The sequence below is a fragment of the Acinonyx jubatus genome, chromosome C1, assembly GCF_027475565.1.
Source record: "Acinonyx jubatus isolate Ajub_Pintada_27869175 chromosome C1, VMU_Ajub_asm_v1.0, whole genome shotgun sequence".
Lineage (NCBI taxonomy): Eukaryota > Metazoa > Chordata > Mammalia > Carnivora > Felidae > Acinonyx > Acinonyx jubatus.
Window position 1 is genome coordinate 156,125,162 of NC_069381.1, and position 22,710 is coordinate 156,147,871.

At 37.5% G+C, this 22,710-nt stretch overlaps 1 protein-coding gene across 7 annotated transcripts in view; it reads left to right on the top strand.

Moving 5' to 3' along the window:
- UBR3 (ubiquitin protein ligase E3 component n-recognin 3) overlaps positions 1 to 22,710 on the top strand; it is a 232,181-nt gene that overhangs the window by 52,690 nt on the left and 156,781 nt on the right. For all 7 annotated transcript variants that reach the window (XR_003418818.2, XM_053215249.1, XM_027055521.2 and 4 more), the window contains exons 6-7: positions 14,245 to 14,311; positions 21,155 to 21,285. Coding sequence is in view for 6 of the 7 variants with exons in the window: in XM_053215249.1 (XP_053071224.1) it covers positions 14,245 to 14,311; positions 21,155 to 21,285 (198 nt within the window). In the remaining variant the exon portion in view is untranslated. The remainder of the gene's footprint in view (positions 1 to 14,244; positions 14,312 to 21,154; positions 21,286 to 22,710) is intronic.

Here is a 22,710-nt window from a genome sequence, read left to right on the forward strand (position 1 = left end):
GGTGCATGTGTCCCTTCGAAACAGCACACCTGTATCCCTTGGGTAAATGCCTAGTAGTGTAATTGCTGGGTCATAGGGTAGTTCAATTTTTAGTTTTTTGAGGAACTTCCATACTGTTTTCCAGAGTGGCTGCACCAGCTTGCATTCCCAGAGAGACTTTAAATACAGAGAACAAACTGAGGGTTGATGGAGAGTGGTGGAGAGGGGAAAATGGGTGATGGGCATTGAGGAGGGCACTTGTTGGGATGAGCACTGGGTGTTGTATATAAGTGATGAATCACAGGAATCTACTCCTCAAGCCAAGACTACACTGTATGTCAAGTAACTTCACAAATAAATTAAAAAAAAAATATATTTACCTTTGTGAACTCTTTTTTTTTAACTCTGTAAAGGAGAAAGTTGATGAAGGGATAAGATAGAGTATGATAGAAGAGTACCTAGATATACATTTTCTTGAACAAATACCTATTTATGCCATTTCAAAATTTCTTGAAGGCTTTTAAAGCTATATTACATTTTTTTTTCCAACCATAGGCACAAATGGTATATTTGCTTTTAGTATTTATATTTGAAATTTAATGAAGACCTGGGTATTATTTAAGGATTGGAGTTTCTACACTCTTACCCTACAGGCCCATGAGATTATTGAGCAAACTCTTTTCATGATTTCATTCTTGTAACTTAACAAATGGTATGAAAAGACAGGATGAGAAGAGAGCAGTGATGTGTTTTTTTTTTTTTTTAATTTTTTTTTTTTAATGTTTATTTATTTTTGAGACAGAGAGAGAGACAGAGTATGAACGGAGGAGGGTCAGAGAGAGAGGGAGACACAGAATCTGAAACAGGCTCCAGTCTCTGAGCTGTCAGCTCAGAGCCCGACGCGGGGCTCGAACTCACTGGCCGCGAGATCATGACCTGAGCCGAAGTCGGACACTCAACCAACTGAGCCACTCAGGCGCCCCTTAATTACTACTGTAGAGAAGTGATTATAACAACTAAAAATGTTTTAAGAATTTAGGATTGGAGAGACTCTAGAGGTAAGGTACTCTTAACCACTTTGTTTTAAAAATGAAGAAACGGATTTGGAACTATAACAGCAGTAAGAATTCTATTTGTAAAGTTTTATTTGAATGAGGGTATATATTGCAGTCTACTTAAAGTATATTATTCATACAAGTTGTGTCAGATATTTGTCCCCGCTGTCCCTAGAGTAACAGAACATTATGTACTCAGCAGTGCTATTTATACACATGACATTCTTCATGCTACTTACTACTACTTATTCTTTTTTTGTATAGCTCATATGAAATAGGAGTAGAAAATGTTTGTGTTGTATGGCACTGAAAAGAAAATAAGCACATTTAACTTTACAGAGTATTTTTAAATTTATATTTGTATTTTTTGTTTACATTTATTTATAACCATCAGATAATTCAGTTCAAAAGAATTATCTCTGTAATATATGTACCTGGGTCTAATTAGAGAATTTATCAGAGAAAATAGTATCCTTTAGATGAAGATAACATTGTAAGGAAAGATTATATTCACTGTGGCCATTACCATAGCAGTGTCCATTTATCTGTGTGCAGTGACCAGATCATTAATTTCTGTGGCATTGACGTACTTAGCTGTTCATACAAATGAAAACATTTAAGACACTTTTCCCTCTGTGAAACTGTAAAAATATGAAAAATTGAAATATAGAAAAAAGTATAAAAAAAGAAAACATTTACCTTCAGCTGTACCATCCAGAGATAACCATTGTTGATTTGTTTTTTTACTTCTAGTTCTTTTTTCTTCTTACTCTTATATAATTGAGAAATAATCACCCAGCAAAATAAGTTACTATGTAAACATGTTCTCAATACTCTTGCCTTTATTCAAGACAGAATCCAAATGAACAGTTAAAAAACTAATTTGTCAAACTGTAGCAAAAACAGGATTATTGAAATTGAAAGTCAGAGTTGCTTTTCATAAATTAATAGGTAAGGGAAAAAATTATTTTTAGTTTTGGAGGTGTAAGAGTGGGGTAGGGAATCATAGAAACTTTTGGTTGGGAAGGCCTTAGAAATGTCTATTGTATTTCTTTTCCAGTGCAGGAATTGATTTTACAACATTCCTGATAGTTGGTAAGCCTTTTCATAAACACTTCGAGTGATAGGTAGTTTACCTAGTTCTGAGGCAACTTGTTCTTTTGTTTGATAGCTCTAATTATTAGGAAGTTCTTCTCAATACTGTGCCAAAATTCTATAATTTTCACACATTTCTTATTTTTTCCTGTAGAAAGATGTTTGTTTTTACTTCCATAAGATGCCTCTTTAAATATTTAGCTTTAGTTATTTAATATTCTCTGCTGTACATACCTTTTTTTTTTTAACCTATTCACTCCCTTTTAAATCTGTGATCTAATTCAGTATACAATCATGGGCTATCTTTCAATAAGCATACTGTTTGTTAAGGTCTCAAGTTTTTTTTTGTTAGCCTTCTAGCAGCTGTGCTAGACTGTTCACAGGAGCCCAGTGGTGAAAAATAAAATGCTTAGGTTTGACCCTCTCACTCCCCAACACTTAAAGCTGACAAGTTAGAGTTTCCTCTCTGCTTTGTATTTGTAGAATTGATTTAAAGTAAACAATCTGATTGTAGTGGCTTACTTAAATCTTTATTTCATTTTATTGTTCTAGCCCCTCAGGATCTTTGGATTTTAGTTTTATAACCTGCTATGTTAAATATTCCTTTTAGCCATGTATATTCTTTTTTTTTAATTTAAATTTTAACTTACAGTGCAGTATTGGTTTCAGGAGTAGAACTTAGTGATTCATCACTTACATATAACACCCAGTGCTCAACATGACAGGTGCCCTCCTTAATACCTGTGACCCATTTAGCCCATCCCCCACCCACCTCCCAACATCAACTCTCCATTTGTTCTCTATAAAGAGTCTCTTATGGTTTGTTTCCCTCTCTCTCCCTTTCTCCCCCTCTCCCTCATCTGTTTTGTTTCTTAAATTCCACGTATGAGTGAAATCATATGATATTTGTCTTTCTTTGATTTGTTTTGCCTAATACATTCTGGCTTCATCCACATTGTTGCAAATGGCAAGATTTCATTCTTTTTGATGGCTGAGTAATATTCCATTGTATTTATACACCACATCTTCTTTATCCATTCATCAGTTGCTGGGCATTTGGGCTCTTTTCATAGTTTGGCTATTGTTGTTAATGCTGCTATTAACATTGGGGTGCGTGTACCCCTTTAAATCTGTATTTTTGTATCCTTTGGGTAAATACCTAATAGTGTGATTGCTGGATTCTGGGGTAGTTCTATTTTTAACTTAAAAAAATTTTTTTAAGTTATTTTTTAATGTTTATTTTATTTTATTTTACTTTATTTTATTTATTATTATTTTTTTAAGACAGAAAAACAGAGCGTGAGCAGGGGAGGGGCAGAGAGAGATGGAGACACAGAATCTGAAGCAAGCTCCAGGCTCTGAACTGTCTGCACAGAGCCCAATGTGGGGCTTGGACTCACAAGCTATGAGATCATGACCTGAGCTGAAGTCACAGGCTTAACTGACTGAGCCATTCAGGCACCCCTATTTTTAACTTTCTGAGGAACCTCCTTGCTGTTTTCTGGAGTGGCTTGCACCAGTTTGCATTCCTGCCAACAGTGTAAGGGGGGCCCCCCTTTCTCCGCATCCTTGCTAATATCTGTTGTTTCCTGTGTTGTTAGTTTAAGCCATTCTCACAGGTGTGAGTTGGTATCTCATTGTGGTTTTGATTTGTATTTTCCTGATGAAGAGCGATGTTGAGCATCTTTTCATGTGTCTGTTAGCCATCTGGATGTCATCTTTGAAAAAGTGTCAGTTCATGTCTTTTGCCTCTCTCTTAACTGTGTTGTTTTTTGGGTGTTGAGTTTGATAAGTTATTTGTAGATTTTAAACACTAACCCTTTATCAGATACTCATTTGCAAATATCTTCTCCCATTCTAGGCTGCCTTTAGTTTTGTTGATTGTTTCTTTAGCTGTGCAGAAGCTTTTTATCTTGATGAAGTCCCAATAGTTCATGTTTGCTTTTGTTTCCCTTGCCTTCAGCGACATGTCTAGTAAGAAGTTGCTCTCTGGCTGAGATCAAAGAGGTTTCTGCCTGTGTGATCCTCTAGGATTTTGATGGTTTCCTGTTAGGTCTTACATCCATGTTGAGTTTATTTTTGTGTATGGTGTAAGAAAGTAAGTGGTCCAGGTTCATTCTTCTGCATGTCATTGTCCAGTTTTCCCAACCCCATTTGTTGAAGACACTGCCTTTTTCATTGGGTATTCTTTCCTGCTTTATTGATGATTAGTTGACCATATAGCTGTGGGTCCATTTCTGGGTTTCTATTCTGTTCCATTGATCTGTGTGTCTGTTTTTGTGCCAATGCCATACTGTCTTGATGCCCACAGCTTTCTAATATAGCTTGATATCTGGAATCATGAAACCTCCTATTTTGTTTTTCTTTTTCAGGATAGCTTTGGCTATTCAGGGTCTTTTGTGCTTCCATACAAATTTTAGGGTTGGTGGTTCTAGCTCTGTGAAAAATGCTGATGGTATTTTTATAGGGATTGCATTAAATGCGTAGGTTGCTTTAGGTAGTAGTATAAACATTTTAACAATGTTTGTTCTTCCAACCCATGAGCATGGAATGCTTTTCCATTCTTTGTGTGCTCTTTAATCTCTTTCATAAGTGTTCTATAGTTTCAGATCTTTTATTTTTTTGTTTTTAATTTAAATCCAAGTTAGTGTAATAGTGATTTCGGGATGGAATTTAGTGATTCATCATTTGTATATAATACCCAGTGCTCATCCTAACAAGTGTCCTTCTTAATGCTCCTCTCCCATTTAGTCCATCCCCCCACCCAGCACCCTTCCACCAACCCTCAGTTTGTTCTCTGTGTTAAGTCTCTTACGGTTTGTCTCCCTCTCTGTTTTAATATTATTTTTGCTTCCCTTCCCTTATGTTCATCTGTTTTGTATCTTAAAGTCCACAAAACAGTGAAATCATATGATACTTGTCTTTCTCTGACTAATTTCGCTTAGCATAATACCCTCCACTTCCATCCACGTTGTTGTAAGTGACAAGATTTCATTCTTTTTGATCGCCGAGTAATATTCCATTGTACCTATGATGGAATACACATCTTCTTTATCCATTCATCAGTCAGTGGACATCTGGGCTCTTTTCCATACTTTGGCTATTATAGATAGTGCTGCTATAAACATTGGGGTGCACGTGCCCCTTCAAAACAGCATTCCCGTATTTTTTTTTTTAATTTTCAATGTTTATTTATTTTTGAAGGAGAGAGAGACAGAGCGTGAGCCAGGGAGGGGCAGAGAGAGAGGGAGACACAGAATCCGAAGCAGTCTCCAGGCTCTGAGCTGTCAGCACAGAGCCCAATGTGGGGTTCGAACTCACGGACTGTGAGATCTTGACCTGAGCCAAAGTCGGATGCCCAACTGACTGAGCCACCCAGCCGCCTAGCATTCCTGTATTCTTTGGACAAATACCTAGTAGTGCAATTGCTGGGTCATAGGGTAGTTCTATTTTGAATTGTTGAAGAACCTCCATACTGTTTTCCAGAGTGGCTGCACCAGTTTGCATTGCCAGCAGCAGTGTAAAAGAGTTCCTCTTTCTCTGCATCCTTGCCAACATCTGTTTTTGCCTGAGTTTTTTATTTTAGCCATTCTGACAGGTGTGAGGTGGTATCTCATTGTGGTTTTGATTTGTATTTCCTGACAATGAGTCATGTTGAGCATTTTTTCATGTGTCTGTTAGCCTTCTGGATGTCTTCTTTGGAAAAGTGTCTATTCATGTCTTTTTCCTGTTTCTTCACTGGATTATTTGTTTTTTTGGGTGTTGGCTTTGATAACTTCTTTATGGATTTTGGATATTAACCCTTTATCAGATATGTCATTTGCCAATATCTTTTCCCATTCTGTCAGTTGCCTTTTCGTTTTGCTGATTGTTTCCTTTGCTGTGCAGAAGCTTTTTGTCTTGATGAGGTCCCAGTAGTTCATTTTTGCTTTTGTTTCCCTTGCCTCCGGAGACATGTCAAGAAGTTGCTGCAGCTGAGGTCAAAGAGGTTGTTGCCTGTGTTCTCCTCTAGGATTTTGTTGGTTTCCTGTCTTAGGTCCGGGTCTTTCATCCATTTGAGTTGATTTTTGGGTATAGTGTAAGAAAGTGGTCCAAGGTTCTTTTTTCTGGATGTTGCTGTCCAGTTTTCACAACACCACTTGCTGAAGAGACTCTTTTGTCTATTGGATATTCTCTCCTTCTTTATCAAAGATGAGTTGGACATACATTTGTGGGTCTATTTCTGGGTTCTCTATTCTGTTCCATTGATTTATGTGTCTGTTTCTGTGCCAGTACCATAATGTCTTCATGATTACAGCTTTGTTATACAGCTTGAGGTCTGGAATTGTGATGCCTCCAGCTTTGGTTTTCTTTTTCAGGATTGCTTTGGCTATTCAGGGCCTTTTCTGATTCCATACAAATTTTAGGTTTGTTTGTTCTAGGCCTGTAAAGAATGCTGGTGTTATTTTGATAGGGATTGCATTGAATATGTAGATTGTTTTGGGTAGTATCATGTTCTTCCAATCCATGAGCATGGAATGTTTTGCCATTTTGTTTTGTCTTCTTCAATGTCTTTCATAACCTTTATCTGTAGTTTTCAGTGTATAGATTTTTCACCTCTTTTGTTAGGTTTATTCCTAGGTATTTTATGTTTTTTGGTGCAATTGTAAATGCAATCTATTCCTTGATTTCTCTTTCTGCTGCTTCATTATTGGTGTATAGAAATGCAACTGATTTCTGTACATTGATTTTATATCCTGTAACCTTGTTGAATTCCTATATCACTTCTGGCAGTTTTTTGGTGAAGTCTTTTGGGTTTCCCACATAGAGTATCATGTCATCTGTGAAGAGTGGAAGTTTAACTTCCTCCTTGCCAATTTGGATGTTTATTTGTTTGATTTGTTGGATTGCCGAGGATAGGACTTCCAATACTATGTTGAATAGCAGTAGTAAGAGTGGACATCCTTGTTATGTTCCTGAACCTTAGGGGGAGAGTCCTCAGTTTTTCCCCGTTGAAGATGATATTAGCTGTGGGTCTTTTGTATAATGCTTTGATGATCTTTTGGTATGATACTTCCATCCCTACCTTCTTGAAGGTGTTTATCAGGAAAAGATGCTGTTTTTTTTTTTGCCAGATGCTTTCTCTGCAACTATTGAGAAGATCATGTGGTTCTTTTTCTTTCTTTTATTAATGTGATGTATCACATTGCTTGATTTGCAGATATTGAACCAGCCCTGAATCCTAGCAATAAAACCCACTTGATTAAGTGGATTAATCCCACTTAATGTATTGCTGGGTCTGGTTTACTAGTGTCTTGTTGAGAATTTTTGCATCCATGTTCATTAGGGAAATTGGTCTGTAGTTCTCCTTTTTTAGTGGGGTCTTTGTCTGGTTTTGGAATCAGGGTATTGCCTCGTAGAATGAATTTGGAAGTTTTCCTTCCATTTCTATTCTTTTTGGAACAGCTTCAAAAGAATGGGTGTTACTTCTTTTTTAATTTTTAAAAAATGCTTATTTATTTTTGAGACAGAGACAGCACACGAGTTGGGGAGGGGCAGAGAGAGAGGGAGACGCAGAATCTGAAGTGGGCTCCAGACTCTGAGCTGTCAGCACAGAACCTGATGTGGGGCTTGAACCCACGAACCGTGAAATCATGACCTGAGCTGAAGTCAGATGCTTAACAGACTGAGCCACCCAGGCGCCCCATCTCTTCTTAAAATGTTTGGTAGAATTCTCCTGGAAAGCCATGTGGCCCTGGATTCTTATTTTTTGGGAGATTTTTGATTACTGATTGAATTTCTTTACTGGTTATAGGTCTGTTCAAATTTTCTATTTCTTCCTGTTCACTTTTGGTAGTTTTATATGTTTCTAGGAATTTGTCCATTTCTTTCAGATTGCCCAATTTGTTGGCATATAATTGCTCATAATATTCTCTTACTGTCTGTATTTCTGCAAGGTTGGTTGTAATCTCTTTCATTTGTAATTTTATTTATTTAAGTCCTTTTTTTCTTTTTATCAATCTGGCTAGGGGTTTAAAGAACCCTTCTTTCAAAGAACCATCTGCTGGTTTCATTGTTCTGTTTTTTTGATTTCAATATCGTTGATTTTCTGCTCTAATCTTTATTTTTTCCCTTCTCTGCTGGTTTTGGGCTTTATTTGCTGTACTTTTTCCAGCTCTTTTAGGTGCAAGATTAGGTTATGTATTTGAGACCTTTCTTCCTTCTTTAGGAATGCCTGGATTGCTGTATACTTCCCTCTTATGATCACCTTTGTTGCATCCCAGAGGTTTTGGGCTGTCGTGTTTTCATTTTCATTGGCTTCCATGTACTTTTACATTTCCTCTTTAATTCCTCGTTAGCCCATTCATTCTGTAGTAAGATGTCCTTTAATCTCCAAGTATTCATGGCCTTTCCAAATTTTTTTCTTGTGGTTGATTTCAAGTTTCATAGTGATGTGTTCTGAAAATATGCAAAGGTGTGATCTTCATCTTTTTTGTACTTGTTGAGGGCTGATTTGTGACCCAGTATGTGATCTATTCTGGAGAATGTTACATGTGCACTGGAGAAGAATATGTATTCTGCTGCTTTAGGATGAAATGTTCTGAATATATTTGTTAAGTCCATCTGGTCCAGTGTGTCATTCAAGGTCATTCTTTCCTTGTTGACTTTCTGCTTAGATGATTTGTCCATTGCTGTATGTGGAGGTCTTGAACTCCCCTATTATTATGTTATTATTATCAGTGAGTTTATTTATGTTTGTGATTAATTGATTTATGTATTTGGGTGCTTTCACGTTGCAGGCATAAATATTTTCAAGTCTTAGATCTTCTTGGTGGATAGGCCCCTTAATTATGCTATGATGCCCTTCTTCACCTCTTGTTACAGTCTTTATTTTAAAATCTAGTTTGTCTTGGGGCGCCTGGGTGGCTCAGTCGGTTAAGCATCCGACTTCGGCTCAGGTCATGATCTCGCGGTCTGTGGGTTCGAGCCCCGCGTCCGGCTCTGTGCTGACAGCTCAGAGCCTGGAGCCTGTTTCAGATTCTATGTCTCCCTCTTCCTCTGACCCTCCCCTGTTCATGTTCTCTCTCTCTCTGTCTCAAAAATAAATAAATGTTAAAAAAAATTTTTTTTTTAAAATCTAGTTTGTCTGACAGAAGTTTGGCTACTCCAGCTTCCTTTTGACGACCATTTGCATGATAGATGGTTCTCCATCCCCTTACTTTCAATCTGCAGGTGTCTTTAGGTCTAAAATGTGTTTCTTGTAAGCACCATAGATGGGTCTTGTTTTCTTATCCATTCTGATACCTTATGTCTTTTTTTTTTTTTTAATTTTTTTAACTTGTTTTATTTTTTAAAAATTTACATCCATATTAGTTAGTGTATAGTGCAACAATGATTTCAGGAGTAGATTCCTTAGTGCCCTTTACCTACTTAGCCCATTCCCCCTCCCACAATCCCTCCCGTAACCCTCTGTTTGTTCTCCATATTTATGAGTCTCTTCTGTTTTGTTCCCCTCCCTGTTTTTATATTATTTTTGTTTCCCTTCCCTTATGTTCATCTGTTTTGTCTCTTAAAGTCCTCGTATGAGTGAAGTCCTATGATTTTTGTCTTTCTCTGACTAATTTCACTTAGCATAATACCCTCCAGTTCCATCCACGTAGTTACAAATGGCAAGATTTCATTCTTTTTGATTGCCGAGTAATACTCCATTGTGTGTGTGTGTGTGTGTGTGTGTGTCTGTGTGTGTGTGTGTGTGTGTGTGTGTGTGTATGCACCACATCTTTATCCATTCATCCATCGATGGACATTTGGGCTCTTTCCATACTTTTACTATTGTTGATAGTGCTGTTTTCCGTATTGCTGATTCGCTGCTCTGCTTCGTCCATCCTTGTTGTCATGGCCTCCATTCTTGCTATAAACGTGGGGTGCATGTGTCCCTTTGAAAGAGCATACCTGTATCCCTTGGATAAATGCCTAGTAGTGCAATTGCTGGGTCATAGTGTAGTTCTATTTTTAGCTTTTTGGGGAACCTCCATACTGTTTTCCAGAGTGGCTGCACCAGCTTGCATTCCCAACCCTATGTCTTTTGATTGGAGTGTTTAGTCCATTGACATTTAGAGTGAGTACTGAAAGATACAAATTTAGTGCCATCGTGTTGCCTGTAGAGTTAGTGTTTCTGGTGATGTTCTCTGGTCCTTTCTGGTCTTTGTTGCTTTTGGTCTTCTTTGTTTTGTTTCTTTTTTTCTCCACTTAAAATTTCTTGCAGGCTGTTTAGTGGTTATAAATTCTCTTAGTTTTTTTTGACTGGGAAACTCTTTATTTATCCTTCTATTTTGAATGATAGCCTGCTGGATAAAGAATTCTTGGCTGCATATTTTTCTAATTCACCACATTGAATATATCTCCCACTCCTTTCTTGCCTGCCAAGTTTCTGTGGATAGGTCTGCTGCTAACCTGATCTGTCTTCTCTTCTAGGTTAAGGACTTTTTTTCCCTTTTTGCTTTCATAATTCTTTTCTTGTCTGTGTATTTTATGAATTTGACTATGATACAACCTGATGATGGTCGGTTTTTATTAAATCTAATGGCATTCTCTGTGCTTCTTTGATTTTGATGTCTTAGTCATTCCCCAGATTAGGAAAGTTTTCTGCTATAATTTGCTCACATTAAACCTTCTGTTCCTTTTTCTCTCTCTTCATTTTCTGAGATTCCTATGATTCGGATGTTATTCCTTTCTAATAAGTCACAGAGTTGTATTGTGCTCTTTTGCCTTTTTTCCCCTCTTTTTTTCCTGCTCCATAATACTGTTTTCTGTATTGCTGATTCACTGCTCTGCTTCGTCCATCCTTGCCTTTGTGGCATCCATTCTTGCTTGCATCTCGGTTATAGCATTTTTAATTTTGTCTTGACTAGATTTTACTTGTTTTGTCTCTGCAGAAAAGGATTCTATGGTTTTTTCCAACCCTAGCTAGTATTCTTATTATCATGGTTCTAAATTCTAGTTCAGACATCTTGCTTATATCTGTGTTGATTAAGCCCCTGGCTGTCATTTTTTCTTGTTCTTTATTTTGGGGTAAATGGGTGAATTCCTTCATTTTTTCATTTTGGAGGAAGAAAAAAATTAATAAAATTAAAAAAGTTAAAAACAAAACAAAAAATCAAACAAGGGAAGCTAGATCCTAGGTGTGTTTTGGTCAAGAAGTTGAAAGAAGCTTGATAGAATAGAGAAAAAAGACAGAAAAGAAAAAACAGGTAAGAAAATATTTAAAAATTAAAAAAAAATTTTATGGGGTGCCTGGGTGGCTCAGGTCATGCCCTCACGGTTCATGGGTTTGAGCCCCGTGTCAGGCTCTGTGCTGTCAGCTTGCAGCCTTGAGCCTTTTTCAGATTCTGTGTCTTCCTCTTTCCTTGCCCCTCCCCCACTCAAACACGTGCTCTCTCTTTCTCCCTCAAAAATAAATAAACACTAAAAAATTGTATATAATAAAATAGAATAAAATGAACTAAGGGAAATGAAACAGTAAACATTTCAAAAAATAATGAAAAAAATAATTAAAAAAAGAAAATAAAAATAAAATTCTTTATTTCCTTATCCAAGACTAAGAAAAGAATGGGGAAAAAAAAACCAAGAAAAACAATTTAAACAAAATCAGAAGCAACAAAAACCCAAAAACAAAACCACAACAACCTAAATAAATGAAGAAGCAAACAGAATGAAACCCGAAGGAAGTTACACCCAGGTTACCCTGGATTTCAATCTATGTAGTAATCTATAGTCCATAGTAAGCAGGGGGAGGGACTTGTGTGGTCTTCTAGGGGATGTGCTTGGAGGGTGCAGTTGGGTGGGGCTTGGTGTAATGACTCCGTTCTTCACTAGGTGGCACTGCTTAGCTTGCTGGGATGATTAGTGTGGCTTGTGCTAGAGAGGTGGAAATGGCTTCACCCAGCTCCCTTGTCTCTGGCATAGGAACTTCCCATTCTCACTGACTCATGATCAAGCACCCCTCCTCCTTTGTCTCAGGCCTCCCTCCACTCCCTGCCCCTACCCTGTCCATATCCAATCCATCTGCCTGCCAGGCAGTACCTCCCTCCAGAGTTTTAACTTAGGTGGTGTTGCGTTTCAAAACCCCACACTCCAGAGGCCCTTGCTGCTTGGACTTGTGCCAAATCTCTGGTGCAAGATCTCGCTGAGCAATGGCTGGGTGCCAGCTTGCTCCAGAAAATGTGATTGCGCAGTGACAGAGTTTCAGAGATTATGGCAAATCACAACACAGGCGGAGCCAGGTTTCTCCGCACTCTGGTGTCTTTGTCCCAATAGTAGCAAACATGGCTGCTCTCTGGGGTCTTCTGGGATCTGTGCCTTTGGTGAAGCCATATGACCTCTATCAGATGCCCTCCAAGGGGGGAACTGCTTCTCCCCATGTGGCACACTGACCCCTCAGACCTTGCTGCCTGCTTCTGGGGATTTGCCCTACTTCCTCACCAGAACACCACCAAGCACTGAGCTCCAAACTGTCAGACTCTGCTCTCCAGTGTTTTATAGGATCCTGGTGTATTGAAACCCTCTCCTTTCTTCCCATCAGTGGTTTTGGGGAACAAGTTGCTTGTTCAGTCCCCTGTGAGTGTTTTCACTTCTTTCTCTCTCACTCCTGCTACTTTTGGGAAGTGTTTTTTCCTGCACTCTCCTGATGTGCTTCATTCTCCACCTTTGTCTGTCTTCTTTCCAAAAAAACCCAGCTCTTTATCCTTCTCAGCTTTTCTCTCTCCCAGTTCACCTCTCTGCACTGTGTCCCTGCCGAGTTCTGTGGCTCAAGTCATGCAGATAGTTGTGTTCATTCTCAAATTAATTTCCTAGGGTGCAAATGGTTTGGTGCTGATCTAGCTGCGTTTTAGGAATGAGGCAAGCTGAGGGTCTTTGTGCTGCTCTGCCACCTTCTCATGGCCTCCAGATTTTGTACTTCTTTAGTTAGGTTTATTCCTGGGTATCTAGGGGTAGATTGGGGCTTCCTCTGCTCCTCTCACCTCTGTGTTGTCTTAGCTGGCTAGCTTCCCATTCTGCTGTGATGCAGTGGTAATATCCCCTGAGGCAGCCTAACACCACTCCAAGATATTTGTCTGGGCATCCAAATAATATCCCCAGGTACCTATTATTGCTTTTGTTACTTCTCTGGTTACAAAACTGACTAGGTTGTAAGTTGTCTGCCCCTCATCTCCCCCCCCCCCCCCCCCCCCCCCCCCGCTTAGCTTTGTTATTTTTAATGGGAGGGTTTTTCAGGAATGAATATATCACATATAAGCAGAAATGCCTGTATTTCCTTTTTGGATTTTTTCTTAAGTATTTAAAATTTGTTATTATTACTTTTTAGACTATCAACTCTAGCTTTTAATGCACTGTGCTTATTTTTCAGAATTTTTTTTTTTTTTTTTTTTAGAATTTGCTTTCTTAAACTCATCTTTTCTCTTAGATCCTTCAAAGCCTTTTCTCTATTCATTGTTTTAGCTCTCTTCCCCTTCTCTCCTTTCTTCCTGTATTAATCTTCTTCCCTTCTCCCCTTTACCTTTTTTGTGCATTTGATATTATGTTTCAAAGGTTAGTAATTTTTTTGTGTTTTGGAAATTTTTGTTTTGGAATTTTTGGGTTTTGCAAGTCTGCCATTAAAAACACAGATTAAGGGGTGCCTGGGTGGCTCAGTCGGTTAAGCGTCTGACTTTGGCTCAGGTCATGATTTCTCAGTTTGTGAATTCAAGCCCTGCGTTGGGCTCTGTGCTGACAGCTCAGAGCCTGGAGCCTGCTTCAGATTCTGTGTCTCCCTCTCTCTCTACCTCTAACCCACTCGCACTCTGTCTCTCTCAAAAATAAACAAACATTAAAAAAAATTTTTTTTAAGCACAGATTAAATTTAAGAGCTCTTGTATTTTAATACTAACGATTTTCATTATATATTTTAATTATAATGCTAATTTTAAAGTAAAAGTATATTTTATTGTGGTAAATACATAAAAGTAAAATGTGTTAATATTATGGAAGCATGCCTGTGTTATATATTTAACATAATTTATAAGCATATTTATATTTGTGTAAAATGTGTACATTCATGAATAGGACTGTACATGATGCTAATTTTGTTTTTCTCCAGGAGGATCAAGATGGGAGTCAAGGTCTGGGCAAGAGAAAGAGGGTCAAACTAAGCAGTAGCACCAAAGGTATTTATATTCGTTTTTTTCCTTGTATAAAAAGCTAAAAATATAAACCAAGAAACAGACTCTTAACTATAGAGAACAAACTGGTGATTGACAGAGGGGAGGTGGGTGTGGGGATGGATTAAATTGGTGATGGGGATTAAGGAGTACACTTGTGATGAACACTGGGTATTATATGGAAGTGTTGAATAACTGTATTGTACACCTGAAACTAATACTGCACTGTGTTAACTAACTGGAATTTAAATAAAAACTTTATTTAAATGTTTAATCTAAACATTAATTTAAAAATGTTTAATCATTAAGAACACTTATTGGCTAGCCATTTTGAAGAGAGTTATGTTTTTAGATTTGTCTAATGATGGAGAAAGTGTTGTTAGGGAGTGATTGTGGGGGACCTCAAAAGCAAATGAAACCCTTACTATCGGAATTTTGTTTCTTGTTTTTTTCATAAGATATGCATTATTATATTTGAACCATAAAAACAAATGTTTTCGTTGATTCTTTGATTTGGATCCAGTGTTTTTGGTGTAAAGTTTTAGTTTGATTTACATCTTGTTATAATCTGGAGTATGCAATTTCTAGAGTGAAAAAGGATGAACACAGAAGAGATGATGAGAGAGAGGTGGGGGGGAGGGAGAGATTTAAAATGAATGGCACTTATTAAGGGTTGTTTAAAGGGGTGCCTGGGTGTCTCAGTTGGTTAAACTGCTGACTCTTGATTTCTGCTCAGGTTATGATCTCAGGGTTCATGAGTTTGAGCCCCGCATCGGGTTCTGTGCTGACAGCATGGAACCTGCTTTGATTTCTCTCTCCCTCTCTCTCTCTGCCCCTCCCCTGATCACGCATGCTGTCTCTCTTTCTCAAAATAAATAAGTAACATTAAAAAAAAAAGGGTTCAGTAAAGGTTCAGTATGTGTTTGCTCAAAGGAGGAAGTAGATATGTCTGTAGTGAGGAAATAGATTAATAATAATAATATTTTTAAAACTTTTTTGCATATGCTAGACGTAGTGCTAAGCACCTCACATTTCATTTAATTCTTAAAATCACCATATGAAGCAGTTTTTATCATTATTGTTATTATTGTTATGACTATTTTATGAATGAGGAAATGAAGGCATGTTAGAGATCACAGCTAATGGGAAGTAGTTCCTTAATTCAAGTCCCAGAGCTTAACCTCATAATCACTATGTTTTCTAGACCCTCAGTAAAAGCTTTTCTAGAGTATTTGTTATAAGTTGATGGCCTGTGCTGTGAATTTTTGCCATGGATTTCCAAATACCAACGTGGTCTATATGCTGGGTTTGTATGCACTGTTAGAGAGTTTCCAGAGGTTATATTACTATTTTGATGAAAAGAATTTGTTAAATTACTATTTTGATGTATCTTGTAGAATATTTAGAACTGCTTGGGAAGGAATATTTAGAACTGCAGGCACTTTGAGTTGAGGCTCATTTTGTAAGTCTCTTCTGAGGTACTTATGCTGCTGCATTTAATTTCTAGTGGTGGGGACCCTTCAGGGTCCTTCTAGCCAGCCTAAGATGACATGAGACAGATTGGTAGGAGACAATCAGATTTAATCGCTTATATATGGGGAATCCACACCAACATGGAAATTCCAGAGACAGGCGAAATACAGCATCTAGGTCATTCTGAACTAAGGAGAAGCGAGTAGGGGTCTGGGACTTCAAAGAGAAGACTTGCAATTCACAGGAAGGGAAAAAGAGTAAGTACTTGATAAATGCATGTTTTCCGAGCCACTCAGAAACAATGGGACATAGAAGACTTTGATCAAACAAGTCTTGCTAGGTTCCTCCCTGTCTACTATACTTAGTTTATACCATAATGTAATTATCTTTGGTGATAGCTCTCTTCTTGGAGCAGATCTTCTATCTAAATTCTTTCTTTTAATTTTTTTTTTTAACGTTTATTTATTTTTGAGACAGAGACAGAGCATGAATGGGGGAGAGGCAGAGAGAGAGGGACACACAGAATCTGAAACAGGCTCCAGAGCTGTCAGCACAGGGCCCGACACGGGGCTTGAACTCATGGATCCTGAGATCATGACCTGAGCCGAAGTCAGCTTCTTAACTGACTGAGCCACCCAGGCGTCCCCTATCTAAATTCTTTCTGGGTAGTTGCAGGGGTAGGTTTTCCTGAATCTGCTGGGTTTTGATTGCTGTTTGTTTGTTTGTTTGAGTATAGTTAAGACACAGTATATGTTAGTTTCAGGTGTACAACTTAGTGATTTGTCAAGTTTGTACATTATGCTCTGTTCACCACAAGTGTGGCTGCCATCTGTCTGGTTACTTCACTATTACAATATCATTGACTGTATTCTGTATGGTCTGCTTTTTATTCCTGTGACTTACTCATTTCTTAACTGGAAGCCCATATCTATACATCTATCCTCTCTCCTTCACCCATTTGGTTCCCTCCCCCCCACCCCGGCACCTGTTCTGGCAGCTATCAATTTGTTCTGTATATTTGTAGGTCTGATTCTGCTTTTTTCTCCTCCTCCTCCTCCTCCTCCTCCTCCTCCTCCTCCTCCTCCTCCTTCTTCTTCTTCTTTTTTAGATTTCACTTATGAGTGGAATCATATGGTATTTGTCTTTCTCAGTCTGGCTTATTTCAGTTAACATTATACCCTGTAGGTCCATCCTCTTCTCTCAAATGGCATAATTTCATCATTTTTTATGGCTGCCTAATATTCTGTTGTGTGTATATATCATATTTTCCTTATCCATTCATCTATTGATGGACACTTAGGTTGTTTCCATATCTTGGCTATTGTCAATAATACTGCAGTAAACATAGGGGTGCATATATCTTTTTAATGTCTGAAGGAAATTAGAAACTCATATGGCTGCCTGGCCCTTTGACTTGCCAGAGTTGTCTTTGTGTTTACCTGAGTTCTTGAGGTAACATCTGAATTGAAGCAGACTGTTAGGCACATACTTGAGTTTAAGCTTTAGGGATGCCCAGAAAAAAATACCTGTTATGGTGTAACATTGTTTTCCTTTGGTCAGACTTTGGCTGAAGATACTTTTTATGGAGACTTAAAGTTGGAGCTTATTTTATACCTGATTTTTTTCATACTTGAGATTGGATTGATTATCTTCTCTTCCTTCTTCCACTGGTGAGGAGTAGTACAGAGATTTAAGACTTGATCAGTTATCATTTTTGCCCTAATTATGTGCATGGAAGAAATAGCCATTTGAATTAGTAGAACCCCTGTTTTCAAAAAATGATTGTTGCTTTTGAAGATATTGGTAGTCCAGGGAGTGGTGTAGTTTTTGTAAGAATTTGGTTCAGTGGTTAGAAAGGGAGCTGAAAAGAAAATATGTAATGATAGGCAAGAGGTTGAAGCTCTGTGCTACACAAACTCACTGTGTATTCTCAAAACCTAAATTTTAAGGATGAGAAAACTGAGGCCTAGAAGGCCAAGTTTATTGGCCAAAATTATTGAGTTCCTGAGTTATAGAGCCTGGACTCTACTGTTTAATTAAAACCTTTACCTTACCCACAGATTTTCCACCACATAACTGATTGTTCAATTTTTTTTTGTTTGTTTGTTTGGCTTAAGGTAGTTTTGGCATTGTAAAAGTCATGACAATTTAATCCAGATTTTAACGTAAATATGTAGTCCTACATAACTACTGGAAGCATTTCTTTTTTTTTCCAACGTTTATTTATTTTTGGGACAGAGAGAGACAGAGCACGAATGGGCGAGGGGCAGAGAGAGAGGGAGACACAGAATCGGAAGCAGGCTCCAGGCTCTGAGCCATCAGCCCAGAGCCTGACGCGGGGCTCGAACTCACGGACCGCGAGATCGTGACCTGGCTGAAGTCGGATGCTTAACCGACTGCGCCACCCAGGCGCCCCCTGGAAGCATTTCTAACCACATTTCCATAACATAGCACACAAAGCCCATCACACATGTTTTATTTTTTTGTTATAATTTTTTACATTTTTTTTAATGTTTATTTTTGAAAGGGGGAGGGAGGAGGGAGAGAGAGAGGGAGACACAGAATCCTAAGCAGGCTCCAGGCTCTAAGCTGTCAGCACAGAGCCCAACGTGGGGCTCAAACCCATGAACCTCAAGATCATGACCTGAGCTGAAGTCTGACACTCAACTGACTGAGCCACCCAGGCACCCCACACATGTTTTAAATATCTGGGAGAAACTGACATCATCTATTTTAAGAACGACTGCAATGAAGACATTGTGGGCTTTTTCTTTGCTTTTTGTCTGAAGATGAAAAAATTGAATTGTACACAACTGTAGCTATTTACATTTTAGTAGAAGCAGTAGCTTTTCTGGTTCATTTGGCTTGCTTTATTTATTTAAAACAAAGTTAATGTATCTTTCTTTTTAAATACTTGACATATAATAATTATGGTAGCTTCAGGCTTTCCTTTGACAATTGCAAACTTGCAGAGTCCTGTGAATTCTAAGATTAATACCACAAGTTTTTTTAGCTTTGCAAATATTTTTAGAAACACTTATCTTTGAAGGTTTTTAAATTTTTTTGGTAGTCTGTAAAATTTTCAATCATGTTAGTGCTAAATGAACTGTGCGAATTATATTGGCATCAGCAATATGCTCTGGGTTACATTCTAATTTTAATTTCTAATCCTCCTATTCCTGTCATCTGATTCACTTGGGCCCTAATTTTATTGCTTTTTTGGCTTTGAGTATGTCAGTGTGTGCTTTTGAATATATTTTACCTCAGTTTTTGCAAGACTGGTTTATTTCTATTTTTAAATCATTGTCATCCTGTGAATGATCTAGTTCAGGAGGAAGAGATTTTGGTTTTACAAGTAGAAAATTCTGAGAATAAAGAAATTCTGAAAATAAAAAATTAAGTAGTTTCCATTAAGGGGATATATAGTATAATTGTATTTATATTTTTATCCCTGTTACATATTGCTTATACTAAAGGCACAGTGAAAGGGAGTTGGGGGATTGGGACATAACTTTTGCCTTTGTGTAGTTAAAATTGTTGTGTCTCCAGAATAATGAAATTGTATTCTGAAAATATTGGGTTACCAATTATTAATGAAAAAACTGGGTTAAAGTTATGTCTAGTAAGTACGGATTCAAGCCTGTTAAGCCTAGAATATTTTATAGAAGAATCAAGAGAACGATGACATGCTTGTTGATGGCATGTGTATTGAGCGTACTGTTACATTTGCATATCTATGAGCTGAGGAGATGTGGTGTGACCACATTACTAAATAATAGAACTGTACCACTGAGGTAGGGCCAGTTGAAAAATGCTCCAAGATTACTCTGTAAGACAACTTGAACTATAATGTAGTTTGGGTCATTCCTGAGTATTTTAGTGCATGTGATTTTATTATTTTTAAATCTCTCATCTAAGTCTAGTCCCTGTGTAAGCATCATCACTGAACCAATCCATTCCATTGACACTTGCTATGTCCTCTGAAATGTGCTTATGTGGACCTGATGATCCAGAGCAGTAGCCCAAGATTATTGGCTCCAGCAAAAATCAGTAGAATTTTCTTGTTCTTTTTCAGGGAAAGAAATTAGAGAAAGTGAGAGAAAGAAATAACCAAAGTATTAAAATATTCAGTTCATTATATACCCACTGAGACCTTTCTGTTGACTAAGTGTGGCAAGGATGCAGAGATTAGCAGGAGACAAAGTAGCTCTCAAGGAGTGAGTAGCACTTCACCATAGAAATTGGCTGTCTAGTAGATAATTTTATCCTTTTTTGAATATTTTTATTTAAATGGGGCATCCAGGGGTGCCGGGGTGGCTCAGTTGGTTAAGTGTCTGATGCTTGATTTCAGCTCACGTCATGATTTCTCACATGGTGAGGTCGAGCCCTGTGTGGAGCTCCACGCTCATGGCATGGAACCTGCTTGGGATTCTCTCTGCCCCTCACCTGCTCATTTGCTCTCTGTCACTCTCTTTTAAAATAAATAAATAAACACACACAAATAAAAGGGGCATCCATTTTCTTTCTGTCTTTCTTTCATGTTTGTTTATTTTTGAGGAGGGGGGCAGAGAGAGGGAGAGAGATTTCCAAGCAGGCTCCACATTGTTAGTGTAGAGCTGGACATGAGGCTCAATCTCAGGAACCGTGAGTTCATAACCTGAGCTGAAATCAAGAGTTCAACCTGAGTTGAAATCACTGAGCCACTCAGGCACCCCAGGGGGCACCACCCATTTTCTGTTTCTTCTGTGCATGAAGAGGGCATCTTGAGTGCAGTGCAAGTAAGCATGTATAACACTCTTTATACTTGTTCTGGTATATTCTTTCCGGAAAAAAAGTGAGTGCTTCCATATACTAGAGTAAACAATACATTAGTAATTATTTCCTGCAGGAAAGTTAGTATTTCATTTATGAAGAACAATTTTAAAGAAATAAATTATTGAATTCTATAAAAATTTCTCCCCCTTTCTCTAAAAATTAAAAATCAAAAGATGTAATAATTTTGGGCTTTCTAGCTTTGATATTTTGTTTTTAGCTTAAAATTGTTATTACTGTAAATATTCAGTACCATGACTGTTCCATAATTATTTTGAATCTTAGAAATTTTAGATAAAGTGCTTATGTTTAAGGAGAAATAATTACTTATTTTTCTAGTACCTCCTTCCTATTAAAACATAAAGATTGAGTATTTTGCTATTTTATACTATGGAGATTATAGAAATCTGAATTGATGATGTCAGCATTATTGAATTAATGAAAAGGTATCCTTAATTTATATACATTCAGGTGTTTGAGGTTGATGGATTATTAATTATAGTAAGGTTTAAATGAGATGAACAACTTAAATCATTAGGTGATAAGTTTTCTTTTTTTATGTAGATCAATCTATAATGGATGTTTTGAAACATAAAAGTTTTCTAGAAGAACTATTGTTTTGGACTATAAAGTATGAATTCCCTCAGAAGATGGTAACTTTCTTACTCAACATGCTTCCAGATCAAGAGTATAAGGTATCTACATTTTTTCCCTTTGTTTCTGAACTTTGCTCTCCTTTCTTTGCCTTTTCATTATGAAAAATCTTTTTGGTGTGTTTCTCAGCTGTGGCTTATTTTATTGTAGCTTTGAGGACTGATATAACACTAATAAAAAGCATTAGCTTCTTTTGTTGTCAAACGGTTTGCACAAAAAGCACAGGATCATAGCTCTGAGGCAAAGCAGCTTTACAGAACAGAATTCCTAAGGATAGTCTTTCTGCATGGAACTTGGTCCAAAGAGAATGCTGGGGGACAAAGACATAATTGCACAAGTAAATGTGTAGTTACAAATTGTAGTACTCTAAAGGAGAGGTACAAGGTGCTATGAGAATGTTTAAGGGGGCAACTGAATTTGGATTGTGGGGTTAGAGGGGCACTTGGCTGGCTCAGTTGGTAGAGCATGCTTGATCCTGGCGTCATGAGTTCAAGCCCCATGTTGGGTGTAGCAATTACCTAAAAAAATGTATTGTGGGGTTAGGTTTGGGAAAATCGTGGGGTTAGTAATTGCCAGCCATACTGTTAAAGACAGAACAGGTATTGACCTATATACGCATGTAGGTATTGAAGGCTCTAGTCCCAGAAGGTGTGGACCCACACCTGTGACTACCATGTAGTTATGGCAAAGTGACACAACTGCATGCATGAAAAGAAAATAAATTATGTTGTAGTAGTAGTAGTTGTTGTTGTTATTGTTTTTCATTGATTGCTGTAGTTCTTCTTATGGTTTAGATAATAAAGTCTCTTTAGGAGTTAAACTTTAATGAATAATGCCATTGTTTTGTGTCATTATACCCAGTTAAGAAAACAAGAGGAAATGTACATGTTACACAGAGTTTGTTTTTTTTTTATTTTTAATAATTTTTTAAGTTCATTGATTTTTTTTTGAGAGAGAGAGAACCCCAAGTAGGATGTGGGGCTCAAATTCACAAACTGAGATCATGATCTGAGCCGAAACCAAGAGTCGGATGCTTAACCGATTGTGTCACCCAGGTGCCCCAGAAAGAGTATTTATTTAGTCATGTAGTGGTCAGCTTTCCAATCAAATAGGGGAATACATTTCTTTTGGAGTAATCACATTGACACCCTTGTTTTTTAGTTATATTACATCCTCTGGTATGGTTTTTAGCTGAGACTTTAGATTTTGTTGTTAAACAAAACAGTGACATCTATTTTGACATTAGCTAATTGATATTATTTGTAAGCAAAGTGAAAATTTGTGTTTTTAAATCATGGTATTTATAATTGCTCTAAAATTTTAATGATTTAAAATGGTAATTAAATTTTTTTTAACCATCCAAGTATTTTGCTAATGTTCCAAAAAAAAAAAAAAAAAAAAGAATGTGACTACCATCATCATTAAAATTACTTTTAAAATTATCTTGGGCGTCATCACAAGCTAAT